The sequence below is a fragment of the Daphnia pulicaria genome, chromosome 8 (assembly GCF_021234035.1).
Source record: "Daphnia pulicaria isolate SC F1-1A chromosome 8, SC_F0-13Bv2, whole genome shotgun sequence".
Taxonomy (NCBI): Eukaryota; Metazoa; Arthropoda; class Branchiopoda; order Diplostraca; family Daphniidae; genus Daphnia; species Daphnia pulicaria.
The window spans coordinates 238,364-252,634 of NC_060920.1; the positions used below are offsets into that span (position 1 = coordinate 238,364).

General features: G+C 38.5%; 3 protein-coding genes and 1 long non-coding RNA gene across 5 annotated transcripts; 1 reads left to right on the forward strand and 3 right to left on the reverse strand.

The window, feature by feature from the left end:
- Positions 1-2,160: 2,160 nt before the first annotated feature.
- On the reverse strand, positions 2,161-4,514 carry LOC124352494. The gene is made up of 4 exons (XM_046802023.1): positions 4,233-4,514; positions 3,737-4,172; positions 2,963-3,651; positions 2,161-2,858 (listed from the first exon to the last, which is right to left on the reverse strand). Exons 1-4 carry the CDS (start codon positions 4,323-4,325, stop codon positions 2,292-2,294), a joined length of 1,785 nt encoding a protein of 594 aa, XP_046657979.1. The 5' UTR covers positions 4,326-4,514; the 3' UTR covers positions 2,161-2,291.
- Positions 4,515-4,775: 261 nt separating this feature from the next.
- Positions 4,776-6,934, forward strand: LOC124352555. Of its 2 annotated transcripts, XM_046802086.1 has the most exons (7): positions 4,776-5,122; positions 5,203-5,281; positions 5,545-5,831; positions 5,902-5,956; positions 6,050-6,160; positions 6,292-6,607; positions 6,689-6,934. In XM_046802086.1, exons 2-6 carry the CDS (start codon positions 5,260-5,262, stop codon positions 6,438-6,440), a joined length of 624 nt encoding a protein of 207 aa, XP_046658042.1. In that variant the 5' UTR covers positions 4,776-5,122; positions 5,203-5,259; the 3' UTR covers positions 6,441-6,607; positions 6,689-6,934. The 2 variants fall into 2 exon arrangements, with proteins under 2 accessions (XP_046658042.1, XP_046658043.1); XM_046802087.1 differs by having other exon boundaries at positions 4,776-5,289.
- Positions 6,935-7,037: 103 nt separating this feature from the next.
- LOC124352557 lies at positions 7,038-9,204 on the reverse strand. The gene is made up of 8 exons (XR_006921491.1): positions 9,158-9,204; positions 8,915-9,074; positions 8,648-8,850; positions 8,332-8,573; positions 8,112-8,276; positions 7,692-8,036; positions 7,452-7,608; positions 7,038-7,387 (listed from the first exon to the last, which is right to left on the reverse strand). It is a non-coding gene; the product is annotated as an uncharacterized LOC124352557 (long non-coding RNA).
- Positions 9,205-9,827: 623 nt separating this feature from the next.
- Positions 9,828-13,619, reverse strand: LOC124352553 (5'-3' exoribonuclease 2-like). Its single transcript, XM_046802085.1, has 14 exons — positions 13,354-13,619; positions 13,197-13,288; positions 13,022-13,133; positions 12,868-12,960; positions 12,292-12,801; positions 12,138-12,232; positions 11,754-12,078; positions 11,579-11,686; positions 11,417-11,506; positions 11,244-11,361; positions 10,985-11,174; positions 10,865-10,921; positions 10,703-10,777; positions 9,828-10,626 (listed from the first exon to the last, which is right to left on the reverse strand). The coding sequence occupies exons 1-14, from the start codon at positions 13,423-13,425 to the stop codon at positions 10,485-10,487; spliced, it is 2,079 nt and encodes a 692-aa protein (XP_046658041.1). The 5' UTR covers positions 13,426-13,619; the 3' UTR covers positions 9,828-10,484.
- Positions 13,620-14,271: the final 652 nt, after the last annotated feature.

The following is a 14,271-nucleotide window of genomic DNA, read 5'->3' on the forward strand; positions in this document are numbered from 1 at the left end:
GTAATTGTTTATCAAGGTCTTTCAATGCAATCTTTAGTTGGTCTTCGTCCAAAGGTAAAGTTGCGTCCTTCAGCAATTTTGTGAAATACTGGACTAAGCAGGATTCCTAACAAATTTCTTGAACTATAACGTAAATATATATTTGAACTATAAAGTAAATGACTCCGGATCCGTCATCAACGTTGCCCAGGAATCTGCGGAAGCAGCCGAGAATTCCAAGGTGGTACGATACTTAGTTGTAAGTTCAAGAGGACGCAACTATAATTTTTTCCCCTGTAAAAGACATGTAAAACTATAATTAGTTTTAAATTTAAAAAAATAAGATACCGGGTGCGTGTCCATTTCAAATTCTGTGTCAAACGAAGTAACATGTTCGAAATCAGATGGCAAAGGAGATATAGTAGTTGAAAGGATAGTAGGAAGAAACACCCTTATAATGAAATACGGCGCGGTTATTCGTGTAAATTACTCTTTCTAAATAAAACAGTTGCTGTTTTTCGATAGTAGTACTGCAGAAATATAGTACGATACGATAGTACCTACTGCAGAACTAAGATTAATCCTTTGGCATACTCAAGGGCAACCGCCGATTGAAACTATGGTTTGGAGCAATTTAGCTTGTAATAGTGCTCTTTGTATCCAATGACTTTCTGTGACGAATCGTAGTCCCAACGGCGTTTCACTGCTACTATCGGAGGGATGGTGTCTGCGTCCATGAGCAAACAGACTGACGATCAAAAAAATTTTAAACCGCGAAAAGTACATGGAATGTGGAACTTTCTGATGTATCTTACGACCCTCTGGCTATGAAAAGTAGGGGATGGGAAGGGGTAGGGGCTGGGAACCATTCGGCAACAGGAAGATAGCCAGCCGATGGGCCGTAATTATAGTAGGCCATGCTGCAAATCGAATGGTTGGGGATTGGATAGCGTTAATGTAATAGTTTTTGACGTTTCGCGAGCTGATGTCAGAATGTCTTAACGCTTCAAGTCTCAAACCGGCAACCCAAGGAATAAAATATAATAACAGGTAAGAAATTATGACAGGCTTGCTTTAGGTTTTGGTTGGCGTTTCGGCGTTTCCTAGGGCTTTCTTCATAATGACTAAGTTGGACAACAGCGATCAGATCCATAATATCTGGAAGCAAGAATTCAGTGCAGAGATTAAGACAATCTGCTTAACAAGTAAATATATTTTGGATGACAGAAATCAACACGACGAATATTACATATAAACATTCAGATTTCAGAAAACGTTATCAGCAATTCCAAAAAGACCTAGCAGACGCAATATTTCTCTGAGTTCTGCGCCATCTAACGGAGCACATTACAAATGCGCTGATTTGATTTTGATTTTTTTTTGATTTTTTCCATGAAACTCGCACGAATCGCAAAAAAATAGAATTTTGATGTGTACATATAAATGTTTATTACAAGAAGATGAAATAAAAAAATGGGTGCTCGTCGATTCGGCAAAAATCTTAGATATTATCTTAGATATTCCCCATATTGTGTTATTTATTTCATATTTTATGTCTTCACATGAACTATGAAATAGTTAAGGAACCCCCTTTTTCCCATTAAAAAACAGCGGTGAGAGATTTAAAGAAATAGTCCTGAAAATGGCAAAAAGGGGGTCACGCAATCTAACGAGTGACAGCATTGAATTCCACCACTCTCCCAACTGCGCTACTGCGAGGCGATAATAAGGGCGAACACAGGAGACATTATTCGAAAAAAAAACCTTGGTGAACATAAATAAATCTAAATGTATGTTTTAATTTTTAATGTTAATGTTATTGGAGAACTTACTAAAAAGTAATTAAACCAATACGGTCATTTAGTAATTTTCTGTTGATCTAATGGTATAAAGCAAAGCCGTTCTCTCTCTGTCAGGAAACCGGCGGACTGAGCATAACTGAACTAACTGAAGATGACAAATCGGAGTAAGCATAAAAGAAATGAAATGAGAAACCCTTCTTTACCAAGAATAATCGTCGACTGGTCGGGTTCTCATTTTCTGTGTTAAACATTTCTTGCGATAGCGTTCAGTGCTCCCGCGATAGGGAACGTGAAGTTCAAGGAAACCGAGAACCCGTATAATAAACAACTATATAAATTAAAGAAAAAAGTGGAAGAAAATTACCAACAGGTCTAAGAATTTCTTGAAAAATGTCAGTATTCATCGCCGTGCATTGGCTTCAGGATAGTACATGAATTGTGCACGACACAACGAAAATAAGCTACAAATGCTACGTCCATAGATTTGTAAACGTCAATTTGCATCTTATACTACATTCGTTGAGTAATTAACAAACAGAGGTCAGGGTGGGCGGTGAAAGCCTCCTTCCACTCCCTCGTTCTGAAAATTATTCTTGCGTGGGCCGCGATAAATTTAATAGAAGCTTCCTTGATTTTCTCGATGGAGTTCAGGTGTGCCCAGATGAGCAGGCCGAGAGCGTTGGTCGTCTGCATTTGGGAGAGAAGGAAAGTGGCGCAATATTCTTTCAGGTCGTCGATGATGTACTTGTCGGCGGCCATAAACATCAGCTGGGCAGTCTTCTGATTCAGGGGGGCTGAAGTTCGGCCGGAGTAGATGTAGTGAAGCAGGTCATTGAAAATGTTTGGCTTGATGTCTTTTATCACGACTTTTCCCGTCTTCTTCTCCTGCATGTCGTGCTGGAACATGGCAGCAAAAACGGGACTTCTGGCTGCCAAGATGGAAGCGTGCCCGCCAACTTTTATTCGGCTTCCTTTGAAACAGAACTGAACATCGCAGCTCGATTGCTGAACAAACAGGTTCGTCATATGTTTGATGACATACATTTCACCGTGACCGGTATTGGCAGCGTAACGTAACTAGAAGAGAAAGAAGACTGATTTTAGGCACAAATTCGGCGTTCAGCTCTACGAACTACATATTTGACAAAAATTTTAGTTTAGGTGTATAACGACTTACTTACTTCAACTTTGCACGAGTCTTCTTTGCCACCATTCACATCTTGCGTTTCAGTTGTCGAAACACTCGCTTCTGCTGATACAGCAGTGCTCGCGGCGAGACGTTTAAGCGCATCACGAATTTCTGGAGGTTGGAGGCTGGAGGAAATAATCAAGAGTCGGCTGGCCTCGATATGATTAATTTCGTGATAAACACCTTGAGAAACGAAAACTTGTCTGATTGCGTTCTTCGCTGCATTATCCAAATCATTGGGCAGCAGTGTCAATCGTTTTTGATTGTCGTCTTTGCTAGCAGAATCCCAATATGGGCCACTTTTGGATAACCCTAATTTTGACGAAAGCTGGCGACACCAGTTTGAACCAACATCTAGGAAGACTACTTCCAACTTTCGGCTGAAATGAGCATCCACTTTTAGAAGTTGCTGAGCTGGAATAGCTACATTAAATACAGCGCTCTTTTCTGATGGCTTATCATGGTTGTAAAAAACTGGAGCTCGCAACATAATTCCTTCGGACGAGAATAACACACGTCCCACTGGAACAATCTTATATGATCCAATACGAACAGATCGGCAGTTTACGGCAAAGAAAGGTCCATTCAATCCACCTTCTTTCCAGAGGAGCATATCGTTTGATCCAAGATTCTCTTCTGTATCAACAGGCGAATCCATCGAGACACCATTTGAAGCTTCACCTACAAGTAAGCAAAGAATTGAAAAGAAAAATATAAATTAATCAACAAGAAAAACCAGCAGTGGAAATAATTGAGTTTAACTGACTTTCTATAATATTGGGCTGTACTTGAATCACAATTGAAGGGTTTTCATCCAATTTTTCAGAGGATTTGTGTGTACCATCACATTTGAGTTTTTTTGTTTCCTGAAAGGAGTCATCATCTTCATCGCTACTAAGTGTTACACACTGTGGCTCCTCAAACCTGGCTCTACTCTGTCTAGAAGCATTTTGAGTCTGAGGGCATCGGGTGCCATACGATGAATCCTTTGATATCTGAGAGATTCCGGATGATTTGTTTCCAGGTAATGACTTAAGATTTGAAGTTTGATACACCGTTTTTTCTTTTTCAAAGACGCCCATGAACCTCACACATGTATTAGTGGAACATATTACATGTCCACAGTGGGGGCAAGTAGATTCTCTATCTGGATTTGGTGATTGTCCACGGCATTTCTCTTCTAAATTTGACTCTGGTTCAGCCTGAACAAAAACAATGTTTACTTATAAGAGAAAAGAAAAATATAAGAAAGAAAAACTTACTGTGATCCCAAGTTTCTCAGTGGATTTTTGGTTGATCACTCTGTGAACGATCTGTTTTCGGTATTCTTGAATTGTTATCTTCTTGATGCTCATACTATTTGAGTTTGATTCTATTTTACCCTTGTTTCAGTACTTTTGGTTGTATATTCTCAGAAACTAAAACGGCCTTAGTTTCTGGTATCGAAACGGACCGCTGGTTTGAATTTAGACTAATTAAGTAATTTCGGACTTCGAACTCAATTCCACCACAGACTAAGAGGTAGTGATGGCGGCGATTATCGATGTATCGAATCGGGTGTTTCCTAAAAACCCGATGTGATGATATGAAACACCATCTGTTGGTGAAAATAAGAACTTCGTGGTTATTTTAGCTGGAGATTTGAACAAGGCCTATATGAATAAATTAGCTAATAAAGGTTTGCCGCATAACCTCTCACTCTTAATCAAAGTATCGTGTTCTTTTGTCTCGTGTTGACTTGTTTGTTCTTTTCGTAAGCCACAGGAACCATACGTATTAAAACATTGGACCTATAGAGTACGACCGTCGTATAATTATTAATCACGCCTTGACGAACGCGCAAGATGCCTCAGCGCAGCACGTAAGTTTCTGGTGCTGCAGTGTGTAACTTAACGAGGCATATGGTTCGCTCGACCTCGATTCTCAAAATCAGAAAATGATTTTGTATTGATCTTGCAGTCGGAATCTCTTACTGTGCGTGACTGGCTAGATGTATTGATGGATACCGCATTATCATTCATTCATCAGAAAATCAATTCTGAATTCTCCCTTGCTTTTGGGACATTCACGACGCAACGGCTCTTTGGTATTTTGAAAGTTTACGTACCTAAAGCTCCTTTAGTGCGTAGGCAACTAGGCACCGCTTCGCAAGGTAAGGTTGCTCCTGAAACCAAACAAACGAATTATTAGTTTTCAGGTAATTAGCCAGTCTGTAGTTTGTATTTTGTTTAGTGATAATTCGGATTGCCAACTATACAACGTGTAATCATACAAACCGCGGAAGAAACAATGGGTATCTGCATGACTACTGGTAAGACTGTAAGTCTAAATTAAAAAAAAAATTAACAGCAGGTATTTGTTTTGGCTAGACGTGCATACGCAAATTTACGTTTACAAAATCGATTGACAAAATTTTAACGAGAATAATAGCATTCCTGCAAGAAATAATTAAGGAAACTATATTAAATTACGTTAACAAAACAACTACCTCACACAAATAGTGAAATAGAATAATAATTAGCTAATAGTTTGCATTTACATTTGCATTTTTTTCCCGCAAATTTCCAATTAAAGATACGATGACACCGGATTCAGTAGAAAACGACACTGAAATTCAGACTATAAGTAAATCAATTCCAGCAAAAGGCGTACCTTTGGGGATACCCATACCATTCTCCAAATTCAATTGGCGAGATGAATCCAACAATATTACCACCTCCGCTGGGGATTCCAGTGATCCAGTCTTTGTTATTGATGCTTCTGCAGTGGCCAATTTGCCCACATTGAATGACTCCCCAATCAAAAAATACTACAACGAATTACCAAAACGGATACCGTTGGTAATTCAGAGAACTATCAAGGTAAATTTTAAAATCTTGGCTTATTAGGCAATAGCAATAAAATTAATTCATCAAATTAAATTTGAATCAGGAATCGGATATTTACAACATTCCGAAAATTAATATAATTTTCGTTTTGGACGCAGGTAAAACTGTTCACTGATTAAAATTGCTTTTTTCTAAATCTATTACATGACCTTTTTTAAAAAAATAATCCGAAAAAATCCTTATTCACAAAGAAATGCAAAGATCAGAAATTATAACCAATTTAAAACATCTTACGGAAATCAGCGGAAGATTACACCATGTTGATATGATGCCGATATTTCTTGAAGTCGTTTCTACTATTGGTAAATCCGTTATAAAAATTAAGCTGAAGCCTTCGGCACTGTAGGTTTCGATGACGTCTCTGGCACTTAAAGAAAAAAATTAGCCTTTCAATTGGCTGACAAGATTTAACGTGATGATCTTCACATTTTAGGCAGCCAAGATACAGACATGATTCCGCCCTCCAAAGCTCTTGAAGTTTTTATCAATCGAATTTCATCCGAAATCATAAACGTTGATGCCGTTCTCGTCACGGGACATTTCTCAATCAGGTTCAACGAATCAGCGGTGTTATCCTTCTAATGGACCCCAACTTTCAGTTATTTGAATGTGATGACGATTCTACAAATGACGATCCCAACAAGGAATTGAAAATGATGTCGGATGCCACTGATGAACAGCTGAGTCATTTTCGATCAAACATTTTCCCTGTTATTCAGTTCTTCAAACAGGAAGAACTTCTCCACGTGGTGAGATATACATACGCAATATACAGATATATTCAAGACGAAAACACAGTTTCACATACCTGTATTTATTCTTTTGGGTAGGTCACTCTTGAACGATCTTTCCTGGAAATTTTCCACGATATTTACGATAAAGTTCTGTTGATCCTGTCACGACTTCCTCAGTCACCTACACATGAAATAATGACGGAGGCGAAAGAAGTTGTGGAGGCTATTACACTACTCACGTCACCTGTTCGTAATAATTCTTCAATTAACCGACGAGAATTCAGTTCAAAGGAGAGATCAAGGGTCGTCAATAAGTCTTCAAACCAACACCACAAGGCCTTGAACAAAGATGTCCGAGACGTCCTTTCGTTGGTACAAGCTGGGTCCATTATGGAGAGGGTGTCTTCTGTTAATGCAAAATCAAGGAAGAAGTAGGCTAATAGTGTACTGAGAAAACATTTTTTCTTAAATGGACGTCCGCCAAGGTTAACAAGTTCAGAGTATCAACTTTCGCATCACATCATTAATAATAACACAGAAAAAACAAACACAAATCGCTTATACTCGCTTACTCGCAAACAAGATTAAATGCAGGGTTGTATAGCTACCAATATACTTAAGAAGTAATAATACACGTGTGCCGGCAAACTCTAAATTACTCTAGCGCTCACAGATGAGCTCCACAACGGCCGGATCAAAACAGGTTCCAAGCAACGTCCCAATAGTCGATACCAGTCAGCAGACAATACTCCAATGACATTCATGCATAAGGAATGGTAGCTGCAGCTCCTACACCTAATTCGTAGAGTTTAAACTCATTTCATTCAGATATTTGCCGAAGACTTGACCAAAATCTAACCAGGATCTGTGATGGAAGAAAGTTTGCAGACAAACATTGTCGCAGTGTTATCGAAGGCAATCAATGCATTGCCAGTGGCAGTGAAACACGCCGAGCTGACCGTTTTCGATTGGGTGCTTTCACATTTCGACCTATCCACAATGCTGAGGTGTCCCACCTTTAAAATGTACACATGAAATGTTATTCATTTATGGCGCTACACTTTAGTTATTTAACGTAATCTAGATAGACGATATCTACCTGCTTCATACTCTCGCGTTGTAAGCACAATAATTCTCCACATGCAGTGGCGATGACTAAATGATGCTGTGGAGGGCTACCCGCTTCTTGGCCGTTTACCCAGACATTGCGTGACGGACAGACGTAGGTGATTCGACTGTTTCAATTGAAAACGGACATACACTGCCACTGCAGGAAGCGACTCATGGCAGCCAAAGTGGAGAAAAGCGAATGAATCGTTCGCTCAACTTCTGACAGCTCCCAAATACTGAAGAGTTCCACTATTAATTCCATCTACTACTAGGAATATTCCCGATGAATCTTCTCGTGAACTGAAATTCACACCGCACACACGCATTTCGTTGGCTAATTTTGAAAAGAAAGACACCTTTAGTATTTAAAAACAAAAATCAAAATGTTCAATATTTCAAGCAAATTTACCTCCTGACTGCAGGGGGAAAAGTCCAGTGAATGTTTCAGAACGAAGACGATATTCATCAAGAAGGCAACTGAATTCCACTCCGTCATCTTTTTGAATGGTAAGCTTGCAATATACAATCGGGTCCAAAGGGATCCCCGTGCATGCTACCGCTAATATTTCTCCATCTGAAAGACCGTACATGAGTTAAAAAAAATTGTAATGAATTAATTACTCAACTACCTTTATTTCCAGGCAAGATCCACAAAGGAATATGCTAATCGTATTCCGCCAAGAATTTCTACATTTGTTGTTTTTCCTTTCGTACCACCCATCACAAAAGCTTGCACAAGGCCAGTCATTCCAACAACAAGAAAACCTTGTAGAGGACGACCTTTGAATCCGCGAATGGTTAGTTTCATATCTACTTGAATATACTTGTCCAGATATGACACACTTTCCCGGTTTTGGCAATTTAAAAATGTCTAGAATCAAATTTGAAAAAAACCAACTCTAAAGGGTTAATTTGAAAAGCAAAATTACTTCAACTGTATATTACTTTCTTTCCGTTAAAGAAAAACATTCCAGCCTGGATTGGCTCATCTGGAATGCAAATGTTAGCTACTCTGGTCCATTCATTCAAAAGATGTGTGAGTGTTGTCCCGATTTCTGCTTTTCCCGCAGTATCACTGATAAGCAAGTAATGACCAGATTGGTCCCATTCCAGAATGTTCAGTAACTTGTGCCACACAGCTCTTAACACTAGAAAATAAAACAGAATAACTTTTCAAATTTTCTGAACTAATTGTTAACATTTCAAACTTACATATGAGTATCCCATAGGGTATTAGCGTCACAAACAACAACATTCATGCTTTGGTCACTTGGACCTGCTGTACTACTCTTCAGTGTTCCATAACAAGCAAATGCTATAACATTTTGAGGAGACACAGTCAGCACACGCTGTGACCCCAATATCAGACTCACTGCAAAAGACAAAAAAAATTTAATAATAATAACTCAAAAAAATCTTAAAATAACACTAAATAGAATGTAAAGGGTTTATCACTTTTCCCATGGAGAATTGCTCGTGTTTAGTTGTTGGCGTTCCCTAGTGCTTTCTTCATAATGACTACGTCGGACAACAGCGATCAGATCCATAATATATGGAAACACGAATTCAATGCAGAGTTTAAGACAATCTGCAAATCAACTAAATAATTTTTGGATGACAGAAATAAATGCGACGAATATTACATGTAAACATTCAAATAACGTTATCAGCAATTCCAAAAAGACCTAGGCACCTAGCAGACGCAATATTTCTCTGAGCTCTGCGCCATCTAACGGAGCACATTACAAATGCGCTGATTTGATTTTGATTATTTTTTACGCACGAATCGCAAAAAATTAGAATTTATTACGTATAAATGTTTCGAAGTAAATTATATTACATAATTATAAAATACATGCCTCGTTTTAGTTGGTATTCGGCATCCGGCATCCGGCGGCAAACAACCCAGTCATTTTGGCCATCCAAAAGCTTCGACACTTTTCCCCGATCTACTCATCGCGTGTGATGTAAGTTATAGCGCGCAATTTTAATTAAAATCTAAAGTAATTCCACTCTTACGTATAGATGTAGGGTTATACAGAATGAGAATAGAACATTCAGGATAAAGCTACCAATATAATTAAGAAGTAACAATACACGTGTGCCGGCCATTCTGTTAACCAAATCTTGTTTAAGGATTTATTTTAGGATATATTAAGAAAATCCGTAAGGCAATCCATAAGACAAATAGAATGGAGAAGAATTTGATTTGAAGCAAAAAGTTACAGCAGAATTTCTTATTTTTTTTCTAAGAGAAAAGAGTGCAACTTCAAATAGAATGAAATCATGACATATTATAGCAGTCGACGTATAGCAATCAAAAATTCTGTGGCCTTCACGCATTGAAAAATAAACAAAAACAAAAATGAAAATTAAACAATGTAACGCGGATACCGTAATCAGTATTCCGTAAGTTATAGATCAAGAGCATCCGGGGAAGAGAAGCGAACAGAAGGAACCAGTAGCCTATTATCATCAACTGTCTTTTTTTGTTCAAATTTTTTCGGTTTCTACACCAACCATGCACCAGTACTTAAAGGAAGGAGATGCTGTCAGCTAACAACCCGTAATTTTACATAAAAAATTCGAAAGTGTACAATTATGCGCTAGGTACCAATTGGTCGATATTTAAAATTTGTTTAGTGATAAGAAAAGGGAATGAGCTTTGACGGAAAATTTAACACTGCGATTGAGAACGAGGAGGAGGACGGAAACGTTTTCAGGAAGATAACGCGTGATAGTGACGAATTAAAACCGAGTAAAACGACCATACAACAAAACCTTAGTTTTCGTCAACGCTCTTTTCGTCAACGGTAGAGACCACTAAATTCGTTGTACCACATTGGCTAGAACCTCCCGCTTCAGGATGATGAATCTCATCAGAGAGCTGGCTCTGGCTCGACACCAAGATCGGGGTTGAAGCTCTAAAAGAAGGTGACAAATAGGAAAGTTATGTATGCATATTATATACATGGAATTGATGGAACTATTTCAACTTACACGACTTCATTGTTCAGCCGAAGAGCAGCAGATTTTACATCTTGTTCATCCGGCTGTGGATTTCGATAGTTCAAACTTTAAAATTTAAGTTACAAAATTAATATTAAGAAAGAAATTCAAAAAGTAAATTTCATGAAAACTTTCATATGAGAAAATACATACCAAACAACGTGGCAGTCTTTGAGGGGCTCAAGCCAATGCACCGGACGTTCTAGAGTTCTTTTAAAATGAAATGAATTAGATAATAAATTATTAGTTTAGGCCTTCTTTAAAAATACTCACTCCCCAGCACCGACGCAATTTTCTGCTGCAAGAACTAATCCAGAAATGCCACCAAAGTAGGAGGGCTGCATCTTGTGCGCTTCCAAGTTTTCTCCACACTCAATTTTTCCGGAAACCCCTCGTAAGAAGTCGTACCCTTTGTGAAGCTTACCCACGAATATTTGGTTCTGCCCAACTACATTTCTTCGTTCTTGAAAAAAATAAACAATTAAAAAAATTCTTCATTACCTAGTAAGAAACACTAAAGAATAAGACATACTTTCTTCGGCCGTTAATTTTTTGTCGAGGTCTTTCACTGCAATCTTTACTCGGTCTTCGTCCAAAGGTAAAGTTGCGTCCTTCAGCGATTTTGCGAAATACTCGGCCAAGCAGGATTCCTAAGAAATTTCGCATAAGAGATAGCTATTATGAACTTTAAAGTTAATGACTAACCGGATCCGTCATCAACATTGCCCAGGAATCTGGAAGCAGCCAAGAGTTCCAAGGAGGTACGACACAAAGTAATTGTTCAAGAGGACGCAACTGTAATTTTTTCCCCGTAAAAAAGACATGTTAAACTATAGTTAATGTGAAATTTAAAAAAAAATAACATACCGGGTGCGTGTCCATTTCAAATTCGGTGTCAAACGATGTAACATGTTCGAAATCCGATGGCAAAGGAGAGTAGTTGAAAGGATAGTACCATTTCCAGGATGGGACACCCTAAAAATGAAATACGGCACGGTTATTCGTGTAAATTACTCCTTCTAAACAAAACAATTGCTGTTACCCGATAGTAGTATTGCAGAACCCAGATTAATCCTTTGGCATACTCAAGGGCAACCGCCGATTGAATCTCTGGATTGGAGCGATTTAGCTTGTAATGCTCTTTGAATCCAACGACTTTCTGCGACGAATCATAGTCCCACCGGCGTTTCACTGCTACTATCGGAGGTATGGTATCTGCGTCCACCTCACTGCTCGAGGACCCTGGTTGGGGTTCCAACTGCAATGTCTCTTCACGGGTCGATGGTCCTGCTTGAGGTTCGGTAGTTGTGATGGGAACAAGATTTTCTCCGTTTCCTTTGAGTCTTTTTCCACCTTTCGTGGGAGTCCTGAAACAGTAAAGAAATTAAACCCCATGAAACAAAAATATTTTACTCATGATTTTTACGGCTTTTTAAAATTGTTTTCTTTAGCTAGGGAAAGTTCATGTAGAATTATCTTGACTCGGTCCCAGTTGATTGATCCACTATCCGTTAGATATCCCTGAAACACAAAAGAACTGCATTACCACACTGGAAAGTGTAAAATGTTCAAGGAATCACCTTTGAAGATCTGTAGACTTTTTTACAGAAACGGACCAGATTGGTTAGCAAATTGTCCAGTTTGTTCAATGCGTCCAGTTGAGGAAGAAAATCATTCCCCAGTAACAGACAAAGGAAGACCCAGTCATCCACAATTCTCTCCAAGTCATATTGAAATGGGAAGTTGGGCACTGAAAATTCTCTGGCAATAGATTCCCTCAAAACATGAACTTGAACAAAAGTGAAGTGCTGGGAATCTTCACGCAGGATTTTGAAATTAGGCTCGTGAGTAGCCAACGCGAGGAGAATCAAATCAGCGTCGCCACCATAAATCACATGTCTTGTTTTACATTCGTGGCTAGCCGGTTTTCGCTGTTGACTGATGAATTCCGTTATCTTATGTTCCCCTTCACCAGGGACATTTGCGTCAGAAACAATTATTGACACATTGTCAAATTGAGCATCTTCTCTCAACACACGATGGACATAATGGTGAAAACATTTAGACAGACGAGTCATGAACGCCGTACCCTGCAAGAAACAAATAATAAATGGAAAAAATAATTTAAAGTAAAACTTTTTTTGTTTTTATCGTACTGGGGTGATGTTGTTTCCGTCATATTGATCACTTTTTATGTTAGTTCGACCGAACCGACGAAGCCGCTGCTGATACATTTTTGCCCTTGGCGCCTAATGAAAAGAAAATATTTCAAATGTTGTTCTATTTAACCAGGTTGAAAGAATGACTTACCACTCCATCGAATGCCAGGAATAACAATTTTTGTGGGCGGGCAACAGAAAGAATTCTTTCAACTGTTTTGAACATGGACTTAACCATAAATGGCTCCGTCTTTTTTTTACTCCTAAAAATTGCAATGAAAACTTTAGTTTTTTTAATGAAGATTATGATAAACAAGATAACATACCCACGGGTGCACTTGTGCACAATCTCATTCATGTCAATGTACAAATTATCACAACCATCTCGTTCAGTTTTCAGGGCCTTCTCACCTTTCGCCTATGCATACACAACTCTTGGTCAATTTTCAGCTCTAAAATGTAACTTATACCTCTAATGCTAACCTCGGTTTCTACTGATTGGCAAATTTCAGGGTACTTGGTTTTTAAAAACAAGAAAAACCCTTTGATCCCCATTGTGCACACTTGTAAGGTTAAAAAGTAAACACACAAACGTTTTACACTTTTTAAGTTTAATTTAAAAGCTATAGAATATAGTTTGCATTTAACTAAGTCTCAACTAAATTGAAGTAATAACTTATTACAAGCTTAAACTTCAGAACTTCTAATAAATGCCATATTCAACTGTCAACACGACTAAAATTGAAGAAAATTGTTGACATGGATGGCAAATCTCAAAAGTCTGGAGACTAGCGACGCGCTGGTTGAACGGTGGCTGTTCGAACCATTCGGATTCGATCGAAACAGACTACTGAGTTCAGTAACAGATTTCTGAAAGGGCAAGATTAGTATTTTAACTACAACTCAATTTCAAAAATTTCCTTGGTGACGCAGGTAGCTTACTGACTGACTATGCAGCGTATACCGACAAGGATGTTCACCACTTCAGATGGCGTTATTATTGTTATGCTACAGTACAAGAGATCGGATGGGTTAGTCGGATAAATCGTTGCTCTAGTGACAATTTGGGATACACACAGCACTTGAGTTCGACTCTCCTGGTGAGCATAGTTGCTCCCACCATCCGGTATGTGCTACTTGTTATAGCTAGTAAAATGCATATGGAAAATGTAGAGGAGATACGTATTCTGGTGGATAATGAGCATTAAATGCTTTTATCTGTTGGCATGGCAGGTACATGAGCGTCCGAAATTCTACTGGGACAACTGGCTGATACCCGGCCCTGACGCTGAACGTATCAACAATGTATATGCTAGTGAAATCATAATTCTCTTTCTGTACGACAATTCTTTTACATGCATATTTCTAAGAATATATTGGATAAGTGCTGTTGGAAAAAAA

Bases quoted from the DNA above. Each gene is read 5' to 3' on its own strand.
- LOC124352494 (XM_046802023.1), bottom strand. From the start codon at position 4,325: ATGAGCATCAAGAAGATAACAATTCAAGAATACCGAAAACAGATCGTT. The intron at 3,652-3,736 runs GTCAGTTAAACT...GCTTACTTGTAG, and splicing joins ACAGCCCAATATTATAGAAA to GTGAAGCTTCAAATGGTGTC. The intron at 2,859-2,962 runs GTAAGTAAGTCG...TTTCTCTTCTAG, and splicing joins AAGACTCGTGCAAAGTTGAA to TTACGTTACGCTGCCAATAC.
- LOC124352553 (XM_046802085.1), bottom strand. From the start codon at position 13,425: ATGGGGATCAAAGGGTTTTTCTTGTTTTTAAAAACCAAGTACCCTGAA. The intron at 12,802-12,867 runs GTACGATAAAAA...TGTTTCTTGCAG, and splicing joins ACGGAAACAACATCACCCCA to GGTACGGCGTTCATGACTCG. The intron at 12,233-12,291 runs GTGATTCCTTGA...TTTGTGTTTCAG, and splicing joins AAGTCTACAGATCTTCAAAG to GGATATCTAACGGATAGTGG.
- LOC124352555 (XM_046802086.1), top strand. From the start codon at position 5,260: ATGGGTATCTGCATGACTACTG. The intron at 5,832-5,901 runs GTAAATTTTAAA...AATTTGAATCAG, and splicing joins TAATTCAGAGAACTATCAAG to GAATCGGATATTTACAACAT. The intron at 6,161-6,291 runs GTAAATCCGTTA...TTCACATTTTAG, and splicing joins TGAAGTCGTTTCTACTATTG to GCAGCCAAGATACAGACATG.